This window comes from Lepidochelys kempii, chromosome 5, assembly GCF_965140265.1.
Source record: "Lepidochelys kempii isolate rLepKem1 chromosome 5, rLepKem1.hap2, whole genome shotgun sequence".
Lineage (NCBI taxonomy): Eukaryota > Metazoa > Chordata > Testudines > Cheloniidae > Lepidochelys > Lepidochelys kempii.
Genome location: NC_133260.1, coordinates 96609415 through 96627086, shown reverse-complemented (window position 1 = coordinate 96627086; position 17672 = coordinate 96609415). Strand labels below are relative to the sequence as shown.

The 17672-nt window shown below is 39.5% G+C and overlaps 1 protein-coding gene across 4 annotated transcripts in view; it reads left to right on the top strand.

The window, feature by feature from the left end:
- The window catches only part of PCSK5 (proprotein convertase subtilisin/kexin type 5), a 299939-nt gene that overhangs the window by 203589 nt on the left and 78678 nt on the right, over window positions 1-17672 (top strand). For all 4 annotated transcript variants that reach the window (XM_073345119.1, XM_073345120.1, XM_073345121.1 and 1 more), the window contains exons 13-17: window positions 4595-4731; window positions 12238-12381; window positions 14644-14746; window positions 15618-15811; window positions 17429-17513. In XM_073345119.1, the coding sequence (XP_073201220.1) occupies window positions 4595-4731; window positions 12238-12381; window positions 14644-14746; window positions 15618-15811; window positions 17429-17513 (663 nt within the window). The remainder of the gene's footprint in view (window positions 1-4594; window positions 4732-12237; window positions 12382-14643; window positions 14747-15617; window positions 15812-17428; window positions 17514-17672) is intronic.

The window sequence follows — 17672 nt, the reverse complement described above, 5'->3', positions numbered from 1 at the left end:
GACTATTTCTGTTTCTAATTATGCTGTTAAATGGAGAGGGGATATAATTGTTAGTGGTGAGGATGATAAAAAGAGAGACCTGCACATTTAAACAAGATGATCTCGTTTTCAGGAAATAATTATTTGAGTATACTTTCTACTTATATATATGTGTGTGTGTGTGCGTGTGTGTGTGAATATATATTCACATACACACCTACACATATGTGTATTATATAATTTCTCAAAGAGACCCATTTTTTTCAACTTTAAATTAATTTCGTACTGGACATGTTCTTTTTCAGCACATAGATGTTCCATCTCTTAGTACAGGAAGTCAGGACTGCCATATCCAGCCTATCTTGGCCATATTGGTATCACCAAGGTTCACATGGGTACTTAGGCAACTGGTCCCACTTTAGATTAAAATTACATTAATAAATAGTTTATAAAGGGTTCATGAATGATTAGATAATGTTAGACGTATGTTACAGGCACGAGTAGAGGTGTTATAGTGGTTATAAGCACGTCTATAATTGTTGTGCATGGCTATAAGCCACCCATTGAACTATTGGACTCCGCAATAATCCATAACAGTTGATTAGCCATTCATTGAAACACCTATTAATCATTTACTAATTCTTTGTAAACTATTAATAAATATACCCTTAGTATGAAGTATGACCTAGTAAATGAATCCACTGACACATGAAAAGTATGAGCTGGGTTTTAGTGACTCAGTCATGTTCCTTTTATGCCTCTGGCATTTAGGCCAGTGATGAAGCGCCTCCATTCCGGTCTGTTTCTGGCAAGTCTTTCAATAGTTTCCCAGGTGTGCCCCAGGTTTTTCAGCTCGGCTTCTACAGCTCTTCACCATGTTGTTTCGGGCACCCAAAAGTGACTGTGGTTTTAGATTAGAGTAAAAATCTATTCACATTTTTAAATACCACGTTTTGGACAGAATTTAGATAAGCAAACAATATGAAGACCAACATCTGAGGTGACTGAAAATGTAATTGCCACTGATCTGAGGACAAGGTGAAAAGTAGATTATACCCTCCTCTAAAACACAAATACTGTGGAAAATCTTGTACTAGTCCTTGGTAAAAATAGGCAGTAAATATCAGTTACATGTCTCTGTGAAATGTATGTGACTTAAATCCCAATAAATATAGAATTTTTTAAATAATGACATGGTATTTATATAATGCAATGTAAATTAGTTGCCATAACAGTAGAGAGGACTGTTGCTGACCTGACTGACTGACACTCTGTTTAAAAATAATATACTGTGGTATATGAGTTGTTTACTGAGTTACTGTAAAAAATCAGCACAATATTGCATGGCAACTGTATTAAGTCTGTTAAAAGCAAACTTTTGCAATCTTTTAAATTGAACCTACCCAATATGTGTGTGTGGAATGATACCTGGATAGGTAATCTGGATCACTGCAGTACATGGTGTATGCTATACTAGCAAACATTTGTTTGCAAAATCTGCTGTACTCAAATAACTAAATTGATAATCACACAGAATGGGCCAAATACTCTGCTAGTACAAATTCTGTGACATCAGTGGAATTGCACTAAGAAAAAATCCGACCCAGTCAAGAATGAGAATGTAGTTTTATTTTGAAGTATATATTCTTCATTGAATGTTATCAGATATTCAGACACGAATTAGAATGACAGAAGGATAAAAGTTACACAAACGAGTCCTGCAAGCTCTCTGTGCACATGGTTTCTTTTAAACTCCAAGGAAGTTAGAGAAATGGAGGCCTTACAGGATTAGGACCTATCTCTGTGGAATGAGTGAGGTTCTCAAGAGGAAAGATAGCCTTTTTATGTGTGCCTGGAATATCTTTTAACAGTACTTTGCACAAAGTAACAGCGCTAGAATTGTATGCAGCTTTCACAGTTTTTGCACACTGTATGCACAACTTTTTGAAAAAAAGACGCTGAAATACACTTAAAAAAAGAAAAACCTACTCATACAAATGTCTAAAAAAAACAAACCAAGTGAAATCACTTGACTCTTTCTTGTAGTTTCTAAGAGAAAATTGTGGTAAATCCATTGAATCAACAATGGTTCTATGCCAGTAGTCAGCTAGTGTACAAATCTAATTTTATGAAATATACTTAAGCACAGATGTGAGCCATGGAATCTCCATACATAAAGAGTGTGAATAAAAATATATAGCTAAACATGTATTTGTGAATCTGGCTGTATGTGTGTGTTTCCAGGAAAGGGAGAGAGAGATCTGAAATTGTATACATTCATAACAACATAAGAATGGCCATACTGGGTCAGACCAAAGGTCCATCCAGCCCAGTATCCTGTCTACCGACAGTGGCCAAAGCCAGGTGCCCCAGAGGGAGTGAACCTAACAGGTAATGATCTAGTGATCTCTCTCCTGCCATCCGTCTCCACCCTCTGACAAACAGAGGCTAGGGACACCATTCCTTACCCATCCTGGCTAACAGCCATTAATGGACTTAACCTCCATGAGTTTATCCAGTTCTCTTTTAAACCCTGTTATAGTCCTAGCCTTCACAGCCTCCTCAGGCAAGGAGTTCCACAGGTTGACTGTGTGCTGAGTGAAGAAGAACTTCCTTTTATTTGTTTTAAATCTGCTACCCATTAATTTCATTTGGTGGACCTTAGTTCTTATATTATGGGAACAAATAAATAACTTTTCCTTATTCATTTTCTCCACACCACTCATAATTTTATATACATCTATCATATCCCCCTTAGTCTCCTCTTTCCCAAGCTGAAAAGTCCTAGCCTCTTTAATCTCTCCTCATATGGGACCCGTTCCAAACCTCTAATCATTTTAGTTGTCCTTTTCTGAACCTTTTCTAAAACCTTCCAAAGCTGAACTGTACCATTCATGAGACACTAGTCTCTACTCCAGTGAATCTCTCATCAATAGCTTTGGGGAACCAGGCAACATGCTGTTAACATTGAACAAAAGTGCATGCTCTCTTGTGTCTTTTCAAAATCTCATTAATAAATTCCAGTTTTAGGCAATAAAATCTTGGGCCAGTCTTCCCTGCTGATCAGCATCAGATTGCAGACTCTAAACTGGGTCCCCTCTACTAAAATGCACTGTATTTCAGACCCAAGCTCCAATCTCTTCACCCAAGCCCTAAGTAATGAAATTACTGTAAAACTGTTAGTAAGATGAAATCATCATATGCCAATTAGTCTCTGCATTCAAGCAAAACTAGACTTTGTCAAACTTTTGGATATAGCAGTACTTAAATCATTTGAAGTTTGATACACCAACATCTCAGTTACCTTTGTTTTGTTCATAAGCATCATGAGCACTGAATCTCTCCTGGCCCCAACTGCTCATGTGGTATTGCTCACCTAGTATTGCTTATTTTGTTAACCCCCTGTTCAGTATTTCCATCCAAAACTGGAAAAAAGAAAACTTTCCACTTAAAAAATGATGTTTGTATCTGGGTCACGCTTTTAGAACAAAGGAAATGTAGTTGTGTTCAGTGTATACTTTTTCAGGATGTGAATTTTATTAAACGGCACTGTTTCAGAGTACACATTGCAAGGAGAGTGGTCAGTTTGGATGAGCTGTTACCAGCAAGAGAGTGAGTTTGTGTGTGTGTGTTTGGGGGGGGGGGTGAGAAAACCTGGATTTGTGCTGGAAATGGCCCACCTTGATTATCATGCACATTGTAGGGAGAGTGGTCACTTTGGATAAGCTATTACCAGCAGGAGAGTGAGTTTGTGTGTGTGTGTTTGGGGGGGAGGGGGTGAGAAAACCTGGATTTGTGCTGGAAATGGCCCACCTTGATTATCATGCACATTGTAGGGAGAGTGGTCACTTTGGATAAGCTATTACCAGCAGGAGAGTGAGTTTGTGTGTGTGTGTTTGGGGGGGGGGATGAGAAAACCTGGATTTGTGCTGGAAATGGCCCACCTTGATTTTCATATACATTGTAAGGAGAGTGGTCACTTTGGATGGGCTATTACCAGCAGGAGAGTGAGTTTGTGGGGGGGGGGGGGTGCGGAGGGTGAGAAAACCTGGATTTGTGCTGGAAATGGCCCAACTTGATTATCATACACATTGTAAGGAGAGTGATCACTTTAGATAAGCTATTACCAGCAGGAGAGTGTGGTGGGAGGAGGTATTGTTTCATGGTCCCTGTGTATATAATGTCTTCTGCAGTTTCCACAGTATGCATCCGATGAAGTGAGCTGTAGCTCACGAAAGCTTATGCTCATATAAATTGGTTAGTCTCTAAGGTGCTACAAGTACTCCTTTTCTTTTTATTAAACTGCACTGGCAGTTTTAATTTGAAGTGAATAAACTTTCATTCTCTCCTGCATTATATGAAGCAACAGCATACAGAAGAACCATTCCCTCTCCCGCATTGACTTGTTATATACAAAATGGTCCCATCAGATATGTTTGAAATAGGTGGTGCAAAACCATGGTGATAAGTTCAGTATAAGTGCTTAGATTAGATACGCTAATTAGTTTAAATATATTTCATTTGTGAGTGGGTACACATGAGGGTTGAGGATCACTGATGTAGGCAAGGGTTTATTTTCTTGTTCTTCAGGATATACTTTATTGCTTTATCCTAGGTTATTTGATCATTCCACAGAAGGTTTTAAAAATTGGGAGTTCATGACTACTCATTGCTGGGGAGAAAAAGCAGCAGGTGACTGGAAGTTGGAGATTCATGATACCCCATCTCAGCTGAGAAGTTTCAAGTCTCCAGGTATGAATCCATCCTTTAGTTAGGCTTAGTGGTTCAGAAGAATATGTTCAGTTGCATGTCGTACTTGGGCTAAATTCTACCCTCATTTATACTTGAGCAGACCCACTGATTTCAATGGGATTGCAGAAAATTGAGGGCAGAATTTGACTCCCATCTATTTGTTGTGTTTCACTTCCACACTTCTGTTACTTGTCTTCTGAGACCCGTAACTCCTTCTTACCATGAACCTACTTCTGGTTTGTGTGGAAAAGAATGGCAACAATGCAGTGTTCTTGGAGGCAAACTAGTACCTCCTTTATCCCCACCATGTGAAAACTTGCCATCTCAAGGTATAAGTTGCACTTCACAGCTAGACCACATCAGGCTTGTGAGTTTTGGCAGCCAAGAGTCAGTGTTTGAAAATACAAAGGGATTTAGAGACAAATTTTCAGAAGGAGAAGCCCAAGATTGGTATGTGCAGTTGCATGTCTGCATTTTTAAGGCAGTTAACACAATGGCATGTACAAACTGGTAAAGGCTACCTTTTGAGCTCCCCAGATTCTGGGCCACCTTCTCATCAGGTTGATCAAGGCCACTCCCCTTGTTGTGGCTGATAAAACTGCTAGCAATCTCTGTCCACACACTTTCTCCAATCCATGCTCAGTACGCCAGCTACAAGGAGGGAAGTGGCCTTGTTCAGTTCTCTACCACTGGAGAATCTACACACACACACAAACCATATTGGGGTGAGCCTCCCTTAGCCAGCTGCACCTGCTTTGAGGTTGCTTTGTGCTGCCATACACAAGACAAAGTGTCCCAGAACTTTTATTCTCCCGCTTTTGAATCCTATTCTTGGTTAGATATGCTTTTAGCCTCAGAAGATCTTCTGCTTATAATTCCTGTTGCACACATAGGTCCCAATATGTGGTCTGATCTTACACTAGTATATGCAAAAATTTCAATACAGATAGATCAACTAAATGGAGATTTAGGTTAGAATTTCAGAGGGGTCCAAGAGAGCAAGATGCCAATCCCCATTGACTTGCAATGTGAGATGAGTATCTTAAGTATTCTGAAAAAAATCTCAGCCCTAAGCCTCATTTTCAACAAGATATTCTACAAACAAAAAATACCACCACTATTAATTAATATAGAGTAGAATGCTTCCCTTGATATCTCACATCAAAATAAATGAGATGCCCTCAAATCAGTTGTTTGGGGGCGTTTAATTTCTGTCAAGATTTATTTCAATAAAAATATTGAGGAAGAAAAATTACATCAGCAAGAAATCTATACTAAAAATGTTCACTCAAGAGTTGGAGTACAAAGAATGTATTGAAAATTATGTAACAGTAAAGCTAAATTAACACTTATAGTGTGATTGAAAACACTGAGAATCAACTCAGTAAACAATATTGCAATAAAAGTGGAAAATCTGAGTGATGACTAGCCTGTGACATTTAAAAAATGTATACAAATTCAGGATTAATGCTCTAAAATCTGATCTGGGTCACCATAAAATTACCACTAGGCATGTTGGTTTAGAATTCTATAAAGACAACAAAATATATTACCCTTCAGAAAAGTAAGTCCACTCATAAACCATTCAAGATTTTTTAAAAATTGATTTATCTAAAATCAATCCTAAATTGCAAGAATAAGACATGTCTGATACTCAAGATAAAATATTTGAAGCCATACAAATATATTCTTGAGAGTTTAACACGAGAATTTTATTTTTAGGCAATTAAAAATACACTTGTTTCTGAATTAGAAAATATATAATGACACTCAAAAATCTAAACTACTTTCACCAAATATGATGACTGTATCACCAGTACACAGGAAAAGAATAAAGAATTTTTGGCTAAGTACTAGCTACCAAGCTTGAAAAGTATCTGTTTAAAGTTTATTTTGTAAAAAAGTTTGTGGCTGATAACATAAGAAGCATATTAAATATCTCCAAATTCAGCCTGGTCAGAAAGTCCCATTGGTAGTTTTGTTATCAGATGTAGAGATGGCCTTTTGTCCTGTGGACTGGAACAATGTTTTTTTTTTCCTCTCTTGGTTGAAATTGGATTTGGCTTAAGATACTTAATTTGGATTAATACACCTTCTTCTTTGAGTGCTTGCTCATGTCAATTCCAATGAGGTGTGCACGCACAGCAGCTGGAAGGGTTTTCCCCTAGCAGCATCCGTTGGGTCGGCCTGGGCGTCCCCTGGGGTCACACCTTTATGGCGCTCAATATAGGGCAATGCCGACCCGCCACCCCACAGTTCCTTCTTACTGACTGTGACGGTTAGCCGGAACGCTCGTGGCTCTTGCTCTGCAAGTGCAACTCCCCTAGTTTCTTTAACTTCTTCGTGTAAATAGTTCATATAAAGTGTATCGTTTGTATTAGTATTAGTTTTAGATAGGCTTTAGTGGGGGGTGCACCCTTTGGTTCCCCCTTTTTTCCCCAGAACTGGGGCATGCCTTGGTCCCCAGAGTTTAAACCCTGCATAGACTGTAGCAAGCATTTGCCAAAAAGTGACCCTCACACTTCCTGCCTGAAGTGTCCAGGTGAAGGAATTACTCTACTACTCAGCAGGCCAGAGATGATGCAGCCTTTGGAGGAGCGGTGCTACAGTCAGCGAACCTTTCAGGTCCAACCCCACCTCCAAAATTTAGGCTTGGTGACCACGTAATTGGAATCAACATGAGCAAGCACTCAACAAAGAAAAAACGGTTACTCAAAAGTGAGTGTCTGAAGCTATGCTCCTAAATCCATACTAGAAGCCTAAATAAACAGTCCGATTTTCAACATTGCTGCACAGCAAGAAACTTTGTGTTAAAGTCAATGGAAACTGCTGGGTGCTCAGTATAATGGAAAATCAGGCAGTCTATTTATTTAAGTGCTAACTAAGGATTTAGAAGCCCAACTTTAGACACCCAGTTTTGAAGGGCTTGGCTACAGCACTCTAGAGGTCTGGAGCAAAATACAGTCTTCTTCAGTTTTTCAGTCATCACTCAGCTATGTTTGGTCTGATTATCTTCTCACACCAGTTTTCACTGGTGTCATTCCATTGGCTTCAATGGAGTTCCTCCTTTCATCAGGTTATTAAAAAGGAAGCCCATAAAGTCAATGGTCGGCAACTTCATCAATATTTTAATGTTACCAAATTTATTCTTGGGGTAGCCAGAGGGCTGCCTGGCTCCAAGGAATTGGTTAGACCAGCTTGCAACAGCACCCTATGTGTCATCCCCCAGCCAAGTACAGCAAAGAGCAATGCATTCCAACCACCTCCCTCCCGCTCTGCCATGACATGCTCCCTATGCTAGAGCTTGAGCAAGGGCTGGCATAGAGCCACTTTGATAGTTTTCCACCAGCTCCTTACATAGGGGCTATTCCCCAGAGTCCATTTACAGCCCCGTTATGCTACCAGGGCAGTGTAAAAGGGACAAGCTAAAGAGAGGATTGAGTTCCACCAAATTTTATACAGGACTTACGTAAATTCAAATACTCTTTAAGGACATGTGCCTGCAAACTCTAGCTTGAATGAGGAGTCCTGTTGATTTCAATACTTTATACTGTATGAACTACAGCACAATTAGTGGTTAATCATATGGAGCTAGATCTTCAAGTGGTGTGAATTGGCAGAGCTCTACTGATTTCAGTTGAGCAATGAGGATTTACAGCTGGTGAGGCTCTAGCTTATGTAGTGCAAAGAAGTTGCAAATCCAGTAGACCTGCCCAAATGAGGATTTCTCTGGCAGCTGGCACAGAGCTATCTTAGCCGTCTCCTCCAATACGCGGCTGTAGAAGTCCACAGCTGGTATATCAGCCCATGGGGCCACAGTTAGCCAGAATAGTTTAAAGAAGTCCTGAGTCTGCTCTAAACCGTCAGGAATCAGGCCAATGGGAAATCATCTCCCATATCTTCAGATGCACCCATTGGTTATTGGGCACAGCTGAGAATCTGGACCTGGAGAAGTGATTCTTCACTGCCTTGAACCTTGTGTAATCATTTACACCTGCAAAATGGGTGTATGACACCACCAGATCCGAATATAAATGTTAGATACCGACTCTGCATTCATATGCATGCAAGTGACAACACAGGGATCCAGGACAGTGGAGAATTCAGGCCCTGGTTCTTTTTGTCCTCTTTAGCATCATCTAATTTCAGCATCCAGCGTAGTACTTGCCTCATAATGGAAACTGTCCAATAGCATTCCTATTCAGAAAAGATTTGCTAATGCCTGGCATATGTTAGCCAAGGAAAAACTCAGATGTTTGGAATGTTTGAAGTTTTTCCTGGCAGTGATAGATCAGTGGGCAGTGTGTGAGGTAAGCAAAGGTGCATGAGTACCTTCTATAATAGTTACCCAGTTTATCACCATAGTCTGAAATTGATCACACTGCTATCACCACCATATGTGTTTTGTATTTCTGCATGTCTTTAAATATTTGTTTAGCTATCAAAAAGTTTTATAATTAAGAACTGCAGTTTTCCTGTCTCAAAATGTGAACAAATGGCCAACCCATGTAATGTTTCTGATGTCATCAGACCCTAGCATTGGGCAAAGTATTGTCACATCTGTTAGCCATAAAGAAAAGCAGCATCCAGTTTATAAAAAAACAATGTATGTTATTTCTGCATTTAATTCAGCAGAATTAATGGGGCAAAGTGCAGACATATGCTGTCTATGAAACACTGTGGTATACTGTTTCTTCTACACGTACAACTGGGGATCTCTTTGTTATGTACTAAATATAAGGAGGGAAAGAGACTGTGGTAGCCAGACTAAATGGTGGAATCAGCCAAAAAGATATGTTGGCTCAAGTGCGTATGGTTTGTATATTTGTTATAAAAGTGTGTGTGTCTGTGTGTGTGTATTTTCATTGTACAAATTAAACCTGCCTTGAGGCAGACTTCATTTATGTGCTGGCGAGTTCCATGGATTTTCTCACTCTTTATCGACTGAACTATTCTTTAAAAGGAAAATACTCCCATGGTAACACCTGCATTACTCTCCCCTCCACTTGTTTACTTAAGAAACACATGTAAGGCCCAGATCCTGTAAATAGACGTACTCGTGCAGACCACTGCATCATGCAAAGTCCAAGTATGGAAGCTTCAGTAGGACTCAGACTTTAAGGCCAGAAGGGACCACCATGATCATCTAGTCTGACCTGCTGAAGATTGCAGGCCACAGAACCTCACCACCCACTCCTATAACAGGCCCAAAATCTCTGGCTGTTCCTAAAGTCCTCAAATCTTGATTTAAAGACTTCAAGTTACAGAGAATCCACCATTCACTGTAGATCAAACCAACAATTGACCTGTGCCTCATGTTGCAGATGAAGGTGAAAAAACACAGGGTCTCTGTCAATCTGACCTGGGAGAAAAATCCTTCCAGACTCCATGCATGGGCAGCAAAAATAAGTGGGGTATTTCTGGTGGGGTGCTGGAGAAATTGGTTCTTGGACCAATATTTTTGTCAATGATCTGGAAAAAAAATATAAAATTATTGTTTATAAAGTTTGCAGGTGACACAAAGATTGGTGAAGAATTAAATGATGAGGACACGGCACTCTGCATCTATTAGTAAAACACATTATTTGACTGCATCCAGTTTATTATAGCCAAATTCAAGGTCATACATCTTAAAACATAGGCCATAATTACACGATGAGGGACTGGAAAACTGGCTCTGACAAGGATTTGGGGATAAGCACCTAGAGGACATGCTGTGGCTAAAAGGGGCAACGTGATCCTGGGGTGTATAACCAGAGATTAAAGGTATTTGATCTAAAGAAGGTTATGGGGCCAGTTCAGCTTGATCGTGTACAGGGAGATGATATCTGATACTACAGGGTTCTTTAATCTAGTAGACAAGAGCAAGTGACTGGGAGGTGAAGCTAGAAAAATTCATCCTGGAAATAAGGTGCACATTTTATACACTAGTAGGGTAATTAACCATTAGAACAGCCTAACAAGAGATATGGTAACTCCATCACTTGAAGTCTTTAAATCAAGGTTGGATGTCTTTCTAAAACATATGCTCTAGCTCAACTATAAGTTGTTGGGCTCAATGCAAGAATTAAGCTACTCCTGTGTGATGCAATAGATTAGACTTTAGGACCATGGCCTTCTCTGGCCTTGTAATCAAGAGAGGACAAAATAATGTCAGATAAAGAGAAGGATTTCTATCAGATTGACAATACTGGGTTGACTGAGACACGTACTATTTCACAACAGTCTTTAGTCTGAAAATATAACAGTTGAAAAGAAAATGGGTGATCACCTCCCATCAGCCAGTCAGCTTAGGAAAACCTCTGCTTCTTTTTGCTTAAATTGTAGGTGTTGAATGTAAAATCAAAGAGGTAATAGGGCACATTATTTGGGTACCTCACTAGAGCATAGCAACAAAATTGGGAGAATACAGAAAGATAACTAGGATTTAGTAAAAGTTAATGGAACTTAACTTCCATAGTTTAAAAATACACAGGCAAAGCAAAATATTACAGCCCAAAAACGAACTGTGGAGAGCAACTAATATAAAGGAGGGCGTAAACTTATTTGAATTTTACCATACATGTAGTATGAGTGATCTTCTTAAAGCAAGGGTAATTTGGTTAAAACTTCTGAAAAAAAGTTGCTCCGAGGGAAGAGCAATTAGACCAAAGAACAGCCCACCACGAAACATAGCTGCAGGACTTCTTCAAATATTCACTGCTGACCTATTTCAGTCCCAAGCCTTCCATGATGAGAGACTGACAATTATGTTGACTTGGGTTAAATTGTATAATGGTTTTTTAATGTGGGCAAATGCAATCAAGGGAGCAGTGTGGACAAACTTATTTTCCATATTGTAATTTTATAGTATGGGTTGTCACTGATGGTGATGTTTTCAGAGGATGTCATGGAAGTTTTACTACAGAGTTTCTGATAAGTTAGAAGAGTTTTTCTTCCCTTAGTGTGCATTAGTAGACCTTCATTAAAGCCAGTAGGAGTTACTCATTGGATATGATAAGAAAATCAACCCCTTTAATAAACTGGCATCCCATCAATTGTGCAACTAATTAATTGACAGATTAAGAATAATAAAAAAGAAAAGTTGGTTTACTAGTGTTCTGAAGGAAAGTGAAATCTGGGATGAAAACTTGCCTCATTGAAGTCTGTATGAGTTTTCCCATTGATTTCAGGGTCAGGATTTCATCCCTTATTTGAAAACTTTGTATGCTTTTTCATTGAAGCAAGCATGGAGTATTTAAGTAAGCTTTTATTAGAACTAGAAGAGGTTGATGTGGTGGAAGATCTGATGTATGAAAAACTGATTTAGAAAGGTGAGCTGGTTTGGATTTATACTGAAGCTAAAACTGCATTCTCTCTGTCTCACGACACAGAGATAAAGCAAGGGCTCAAACTCACTCATATTCATTCACAAGTTCACATGATCAGAATCAAAATCCACATGATAGAGAGAAAGAGAGGATGTAAGTCATTTCTAAGATTATGCTTTAAATATTTGACTGCTAGGCAAATTGAAAGAATGGTCCTTAGTTCTTTATGGGACATCCATCCAGCCTTACTCGCCAAGAAACGATTTTCCCAAAGTGGAACGAGTGCGCTCCAGTCCAGTCGAAGACCCTATAGAGGACTATGGGACAGATGACTATGCAGGTGAGTTGGAGTCTACATCTCGAGGAATCATTCATTTACTGTATCTCATGTATAATAGAGTTGAGGACTAATTTGGCCCACTGTATGTGCCATTGTACTGTCAGAACATCACTGCCTAGCCACCTTAAGTGTTTGATGTTCACCACTTCTCTATACTCTTCCTCCTTCTGTCTACTTGCATTCCCTGATTAGAGGCTAAGATCTTGGAGGCAGGAACTGTGCCTTTTTTGTTTGTTGTTTGTTTGTTTGTGTTTGTTTGTTTGTTTGGAAGCCACTTAGCACCATGTGGATGCTTCTGGAAACAAATAATAAACAACAACAATAACCAAAGCAGTTGAATAAAAAATATCCACAGTTACTTTGAGCTGCCTTTCCCTGTCTCTGGATTGAAGAGGAAATTTGTATGTGTGTTTATAAAACTTCTTTTCATAAGTTAGAATTGTAATAAATATAAACATGCAAGCTTTATAATAATTACATGCAGGAAAATGAACTTTCTAAGATCAAAAGCATGATGCCAACCAAAGCTCTAGTAAAAAGGCTTTGCACTGAGGTTTTTCCCATGAGGAATGGGAGTGATGGGACTTCACTTAAGAGTTTTGATTAAGAGCCGAGTCATGTGACTTGTTATTTAAAGTTGCACATACATCTTTTTAATTCTGGTTTTTTTAAGCATGACAAGTACATATGGTATATTCATGATGAATATACATGGCGAAGAATTCCCCAGCAGTATATATGAGCAGGTGTTCGGGATGGTATCATCTACATTGTGTCAGGAGAGACAATCTCTTTCAACTGAGCTCTATCAGAAATTGTCCATTGTCTTCATCGAATTTTTATTATAACTAGTCTTTCTGGCATCAGTCAGATAGCATCAGAGCAAGAAGACAACAAGTCAGTGGGGCTGGCCTGTTTCGGTATGACATTATTTATTCCAACAATGTCTAGAGCGTTCTGAAAGCACTTAGGCCCATTATGTGTGAAAAGGAACTTTTGAAGGCCAATAGCTTGGTAATATTTGATTGGATGATTCTGTGATCAATATCTCCCTGTCTAAAGGTAGAGTGCCAGCCCCAAGATGGCAGCATTATACTGAGAACTTTTCCATTCTCCACTCACTCTTGAACCTCTCTTTATTTTGGAAGGTGATTGAGCCACTGTAGAATCACCTGGACAGACTGAGGTTTTCCTTTTTTTTTTTTTTTCTCCCCTATTCTGGCTTCAGGCATCAACATGGCATGGAGATGGGATTGACACATAATGGTTACTGAGCAGCTTTCCGTAGTGATAATGTTTAAGCTGCCAAACACTTTTGATGGTATTAGTTATAAACACCAAACCACTGTATAACATTCACATTGCCACGGTGGACCACAAACTCTGCCTTCCCAAAATGTAAATACAGACCTACAAAATAAACACTGACAAAAGTCTCAAACAGAACCGCTTCAGCTGCTGATTTAGAGAGAAAATACACTGAAATCTAGTCCATTATCTTGCCTACACATTCCAAAAATTACATCCAAAATTCCACCATGAGCCATACAGCCAAGTGAGCTCATCTGCTCTCTAACCTATGAAGCCACTGGAAGATCCCATTATTCATTAATATATCTCCTTTTTTCTGCTCCCCCTGGTTCTAAGATACCACACCATTATTTAGTCATCATCTACCCACATCCTCTCCTGGAATTATGAAGAAACTGCACCACAAGATAGTGGTCATTACTAGCATTTAGTTGCTATCCAGTAAGAGGCTGTTAGCAGGAAGATGAGGTCAGGTTGGAGAATCTTAACAATCAATTCCCCAACTTTCAGATTTAAAGTTCATATTAAAAATATTGTAACAATATTATGAATAGGGCCCCAGTACTCTTATTTAATTATTAACAACAATATGCTAGTGATAGCCTGCCAAATACTGTTTGCTCCCAATCTTAGATTTATTTGGGCACAACAGAGCTATTTATGATAAATGATGTTGTTAGTCTTTGTTAAGGGACTCAGGGACCTTCGGGCATCAGTGACAAAAAATGTAAATGATTTTATTTGTTATGAAAGCATCTGTTTGACTCCACAAATAGTATCTGATAAGTCTGTGTTAGATGTTATGCTAGCTTCACTGTAGCTAGTCACTGAGTCCACATAGGGAACTGGGCTAATTATACTCTGCATGATCGTAATATTTTGTAAGGACCACAGAGTAGCAAATGCAGATGTGTCATTTCTCCCCTCCTTTCATTTTTGGATTTATTAAAGGTCCGTGCAATGCAGAATGCAGTAAAATAGGGTGTTATGGGCCAGGACCAGACCACTGTACTGATTGTCTACACTATTACTACAAATCTAAAAACAACACCCGGTAAGAAAGAAAAAAACATCTTTATATATTATCCCTTGTTCAATTTTTATCTTAACATCTCCCTCCTTTTCCCTTTTCTACAGGATATGGAATAATTTGTCTTACCTTTAGTTTATTTTACAAATTTGCGTAGGAGTTAGAGGAAAGTCCTACTAATTTGAATGTAATGTACATCCTTCAAACACCATTTCCTGATTATTCAGCCATCATCTGACTATTTTTTTTTAACAAAATGAACATAAAAACAAAATTAGAACCAGCATAGCTAGTACATAGCATCAGTCACTGGGCTTGGGCAAGCTTGGGGCAGATATAAATGGTTAAAAATGAAACTGTGTGATTGTCTGATGAGGGAATTGCCAGTGACCCAGCAGATGCTGCAGGGAAAAAAAGTTAGTGGATGCAATGCTTGTGAGGTTTACCTTTTGTTAAATTCTCTGGTAGAAAGGAGAAGTAGTGATGCTGAGCAAGGTGGCTGTTTTATACTTGTGGACCTATAGGGTAGTGGTCTCCAAACTTTTGAGGGTTGTGCTCCTCTTACTCCTGTCTGCGTCTCCCTGCCTCTTCCAGGGTCAGGGTGGATGGGAACGGGGTAATGGGACTGAAGCTGAGGCCGCAGTTGCGGGTGGGTCTGGGGCCGGGAGCCAGAGATGCGGCTGCACAAAGGACCAGAGGAGAGCTGGGGGCGGGGAGGGCTGGGTGGTGCTTCCTCCCTGCCCTTTGTAGGGGCTGGCCTGCCCTCAACCCCCACCTCCCAAAGGTTCCTCTGTGCTCCCTAGGTGGGGCACACCACACAGTATGGGGACCTCTGCTATAGGGTGGTGGGTTTACATCAGTGACGACTCTGCCTTTTCTTCACTGCACAATGCAGGATCTGTGTTCCAAACTGCCCACCTGGTCACTACAATGCAGACAAGAAACGCTGTAAAAAATGCTCACCCAATTGTGAAACCTGTGTTGGAAGCCATAGTGACCAGTGCCTGAGCTGTAAATCCGGTTACTATCTCAATGAAGAATCCAATAGCTGTATTACCAGCTGCCCAGATGGATTTTACCTTGACAAGAGTCAGTATTTTCTCCTGCTTATTTCTTTGGGCTTCCAATATTTGGGCTGGGTTGCTTGGGGGAGGTCAGGAGATAGTTTTTAAGATTAAAAGTGTATTTTGATACATTTGTCTCTTTTCTAAATCTCATTCCTTTTATGAAATTGTTGGGAACCAATCCTGATCAAGTGTCTCTTCCAAAACTAAACCTGGATTCTGCTGAGATTATTAGCTCTTGAAAATCATGCTTAGCAGATACCTGACAAAATCCTTCCCTTTCTCGTTCTGACTAGGAAGTGGAGGTAGCAGAGCAACGCTTGGCCCACTACAATAGTAGATCCACTATGTGGTGGGGGAACATGTGGAAGAATGCATCTTCCTGCTGCTCCAGAAAGGAGCAGCGTGTGCTGATCTCCAGCACATATTAAACATTACTTCCTAAACTGGGACACCATGCTTCCCTGGTAAACCAGAGGGCATGTGAGAGCCAGAAGGGCATGCTGCTCGGCTGCTGCTACACTGGTGTGCTAAGGAAGGTAGAGGCTCAACTCTTAACACAGCTGCACAAAATGGGCAAAATTTGGCAGACATTTAATATCTGCAGTAATGCAATGATGCAGTAGCAGTAACGTACACGGCCCTGTGGGAGACCTGGCTTTAATTCCCACCTATGGATGACCGTGCAGAGTCCCCAAGTCTTAATTCCCAGCCTAGACCATGATCATATAAAATATTTAATCCCAGGGATGTAGGCACATCCTTAAAGATAATTGTGCTTAAGAGCTTTGCTGAACTGGGGCCGGTGTCTCCTGCCTATAGTCCTATGAAGCAGTTTACTCATAACCAGGGATAGCAGGGGCAGATATTAGCTTCATTTCTTTCATTTTCACTTTACAAGAACAAAGTAGTATTATTCTTTCTACTACAATGTCTCCTCTGCCTGATCAAGATGCAGGATAAAAGAGAATGTGGAGTTAGATTGGATTCTCACAGCCCTTTTCAGGTAGAAAGTTGGTGTCCATGATACAGCGCCTCTAGGGTAAGAAGTGTAAATGGTGGAGAAACATGGCCACTTTAGGTCTTATAGCTGCGGTAAAGGGAACCTGTTAGGGGAGAGGGCACAGTAATATGTTGCTTAGGTTTGATAAGATCAGAAGAGTGCAATCAGGCATAGTCTTGAACCCCAAAAAAATGAAATTAGGAAAGTCTGTTTGCTTAAATGATCTAAAAGACAATTACACAAAGGTTACTAGATCGCTTTGCATGAGCAATTTATGTAGAAACTCTTATTTGCATGAATTTAGTATTCTTCCTATTATTTGAAAAGATTGCATGAGTCAGTAATAAAAACGTAGTTAATTTAAACAAGTGTATTCATATAAGTGTTTTTACAATCTCAAAGCATATTATTTTTCAAAGGAATAGGATGTTATTTTAAATATTTAGAAATAATTGAAAGCATTTAATAAAGAAGGTCAACATATAAGTAGCACTTCAGCTATTTAATTTTATTCTTGCTTTCTATTTCCATTCCTTGTGCCAAGGTAGAAAAGCAATAAACAATGGACTATATCCATATAATTTTATTAAACATGATTGACCAGGGTTTTCTGGGCTGGTTTTCTTTTTTCCTTTGCAGATAAGATTGCTTGCCGGAAATGCAGTGAGAACTGTAAGACATGTGCTGAATCCCAAAGCTGCACAGAATGCAGACATGGCCTAAGGTAAAGATATGATGGATTTCACTGCACACAATAGCCAAAGAGACTTCCTGAGTCTATGGACATATATCAAAGAGACATACATTATATTACTATTTAACCTTGTCTGGGCCTCCATTTATGTGTTCTATTGCTGTTTGTGCTGTAATTTAATACTTTCTT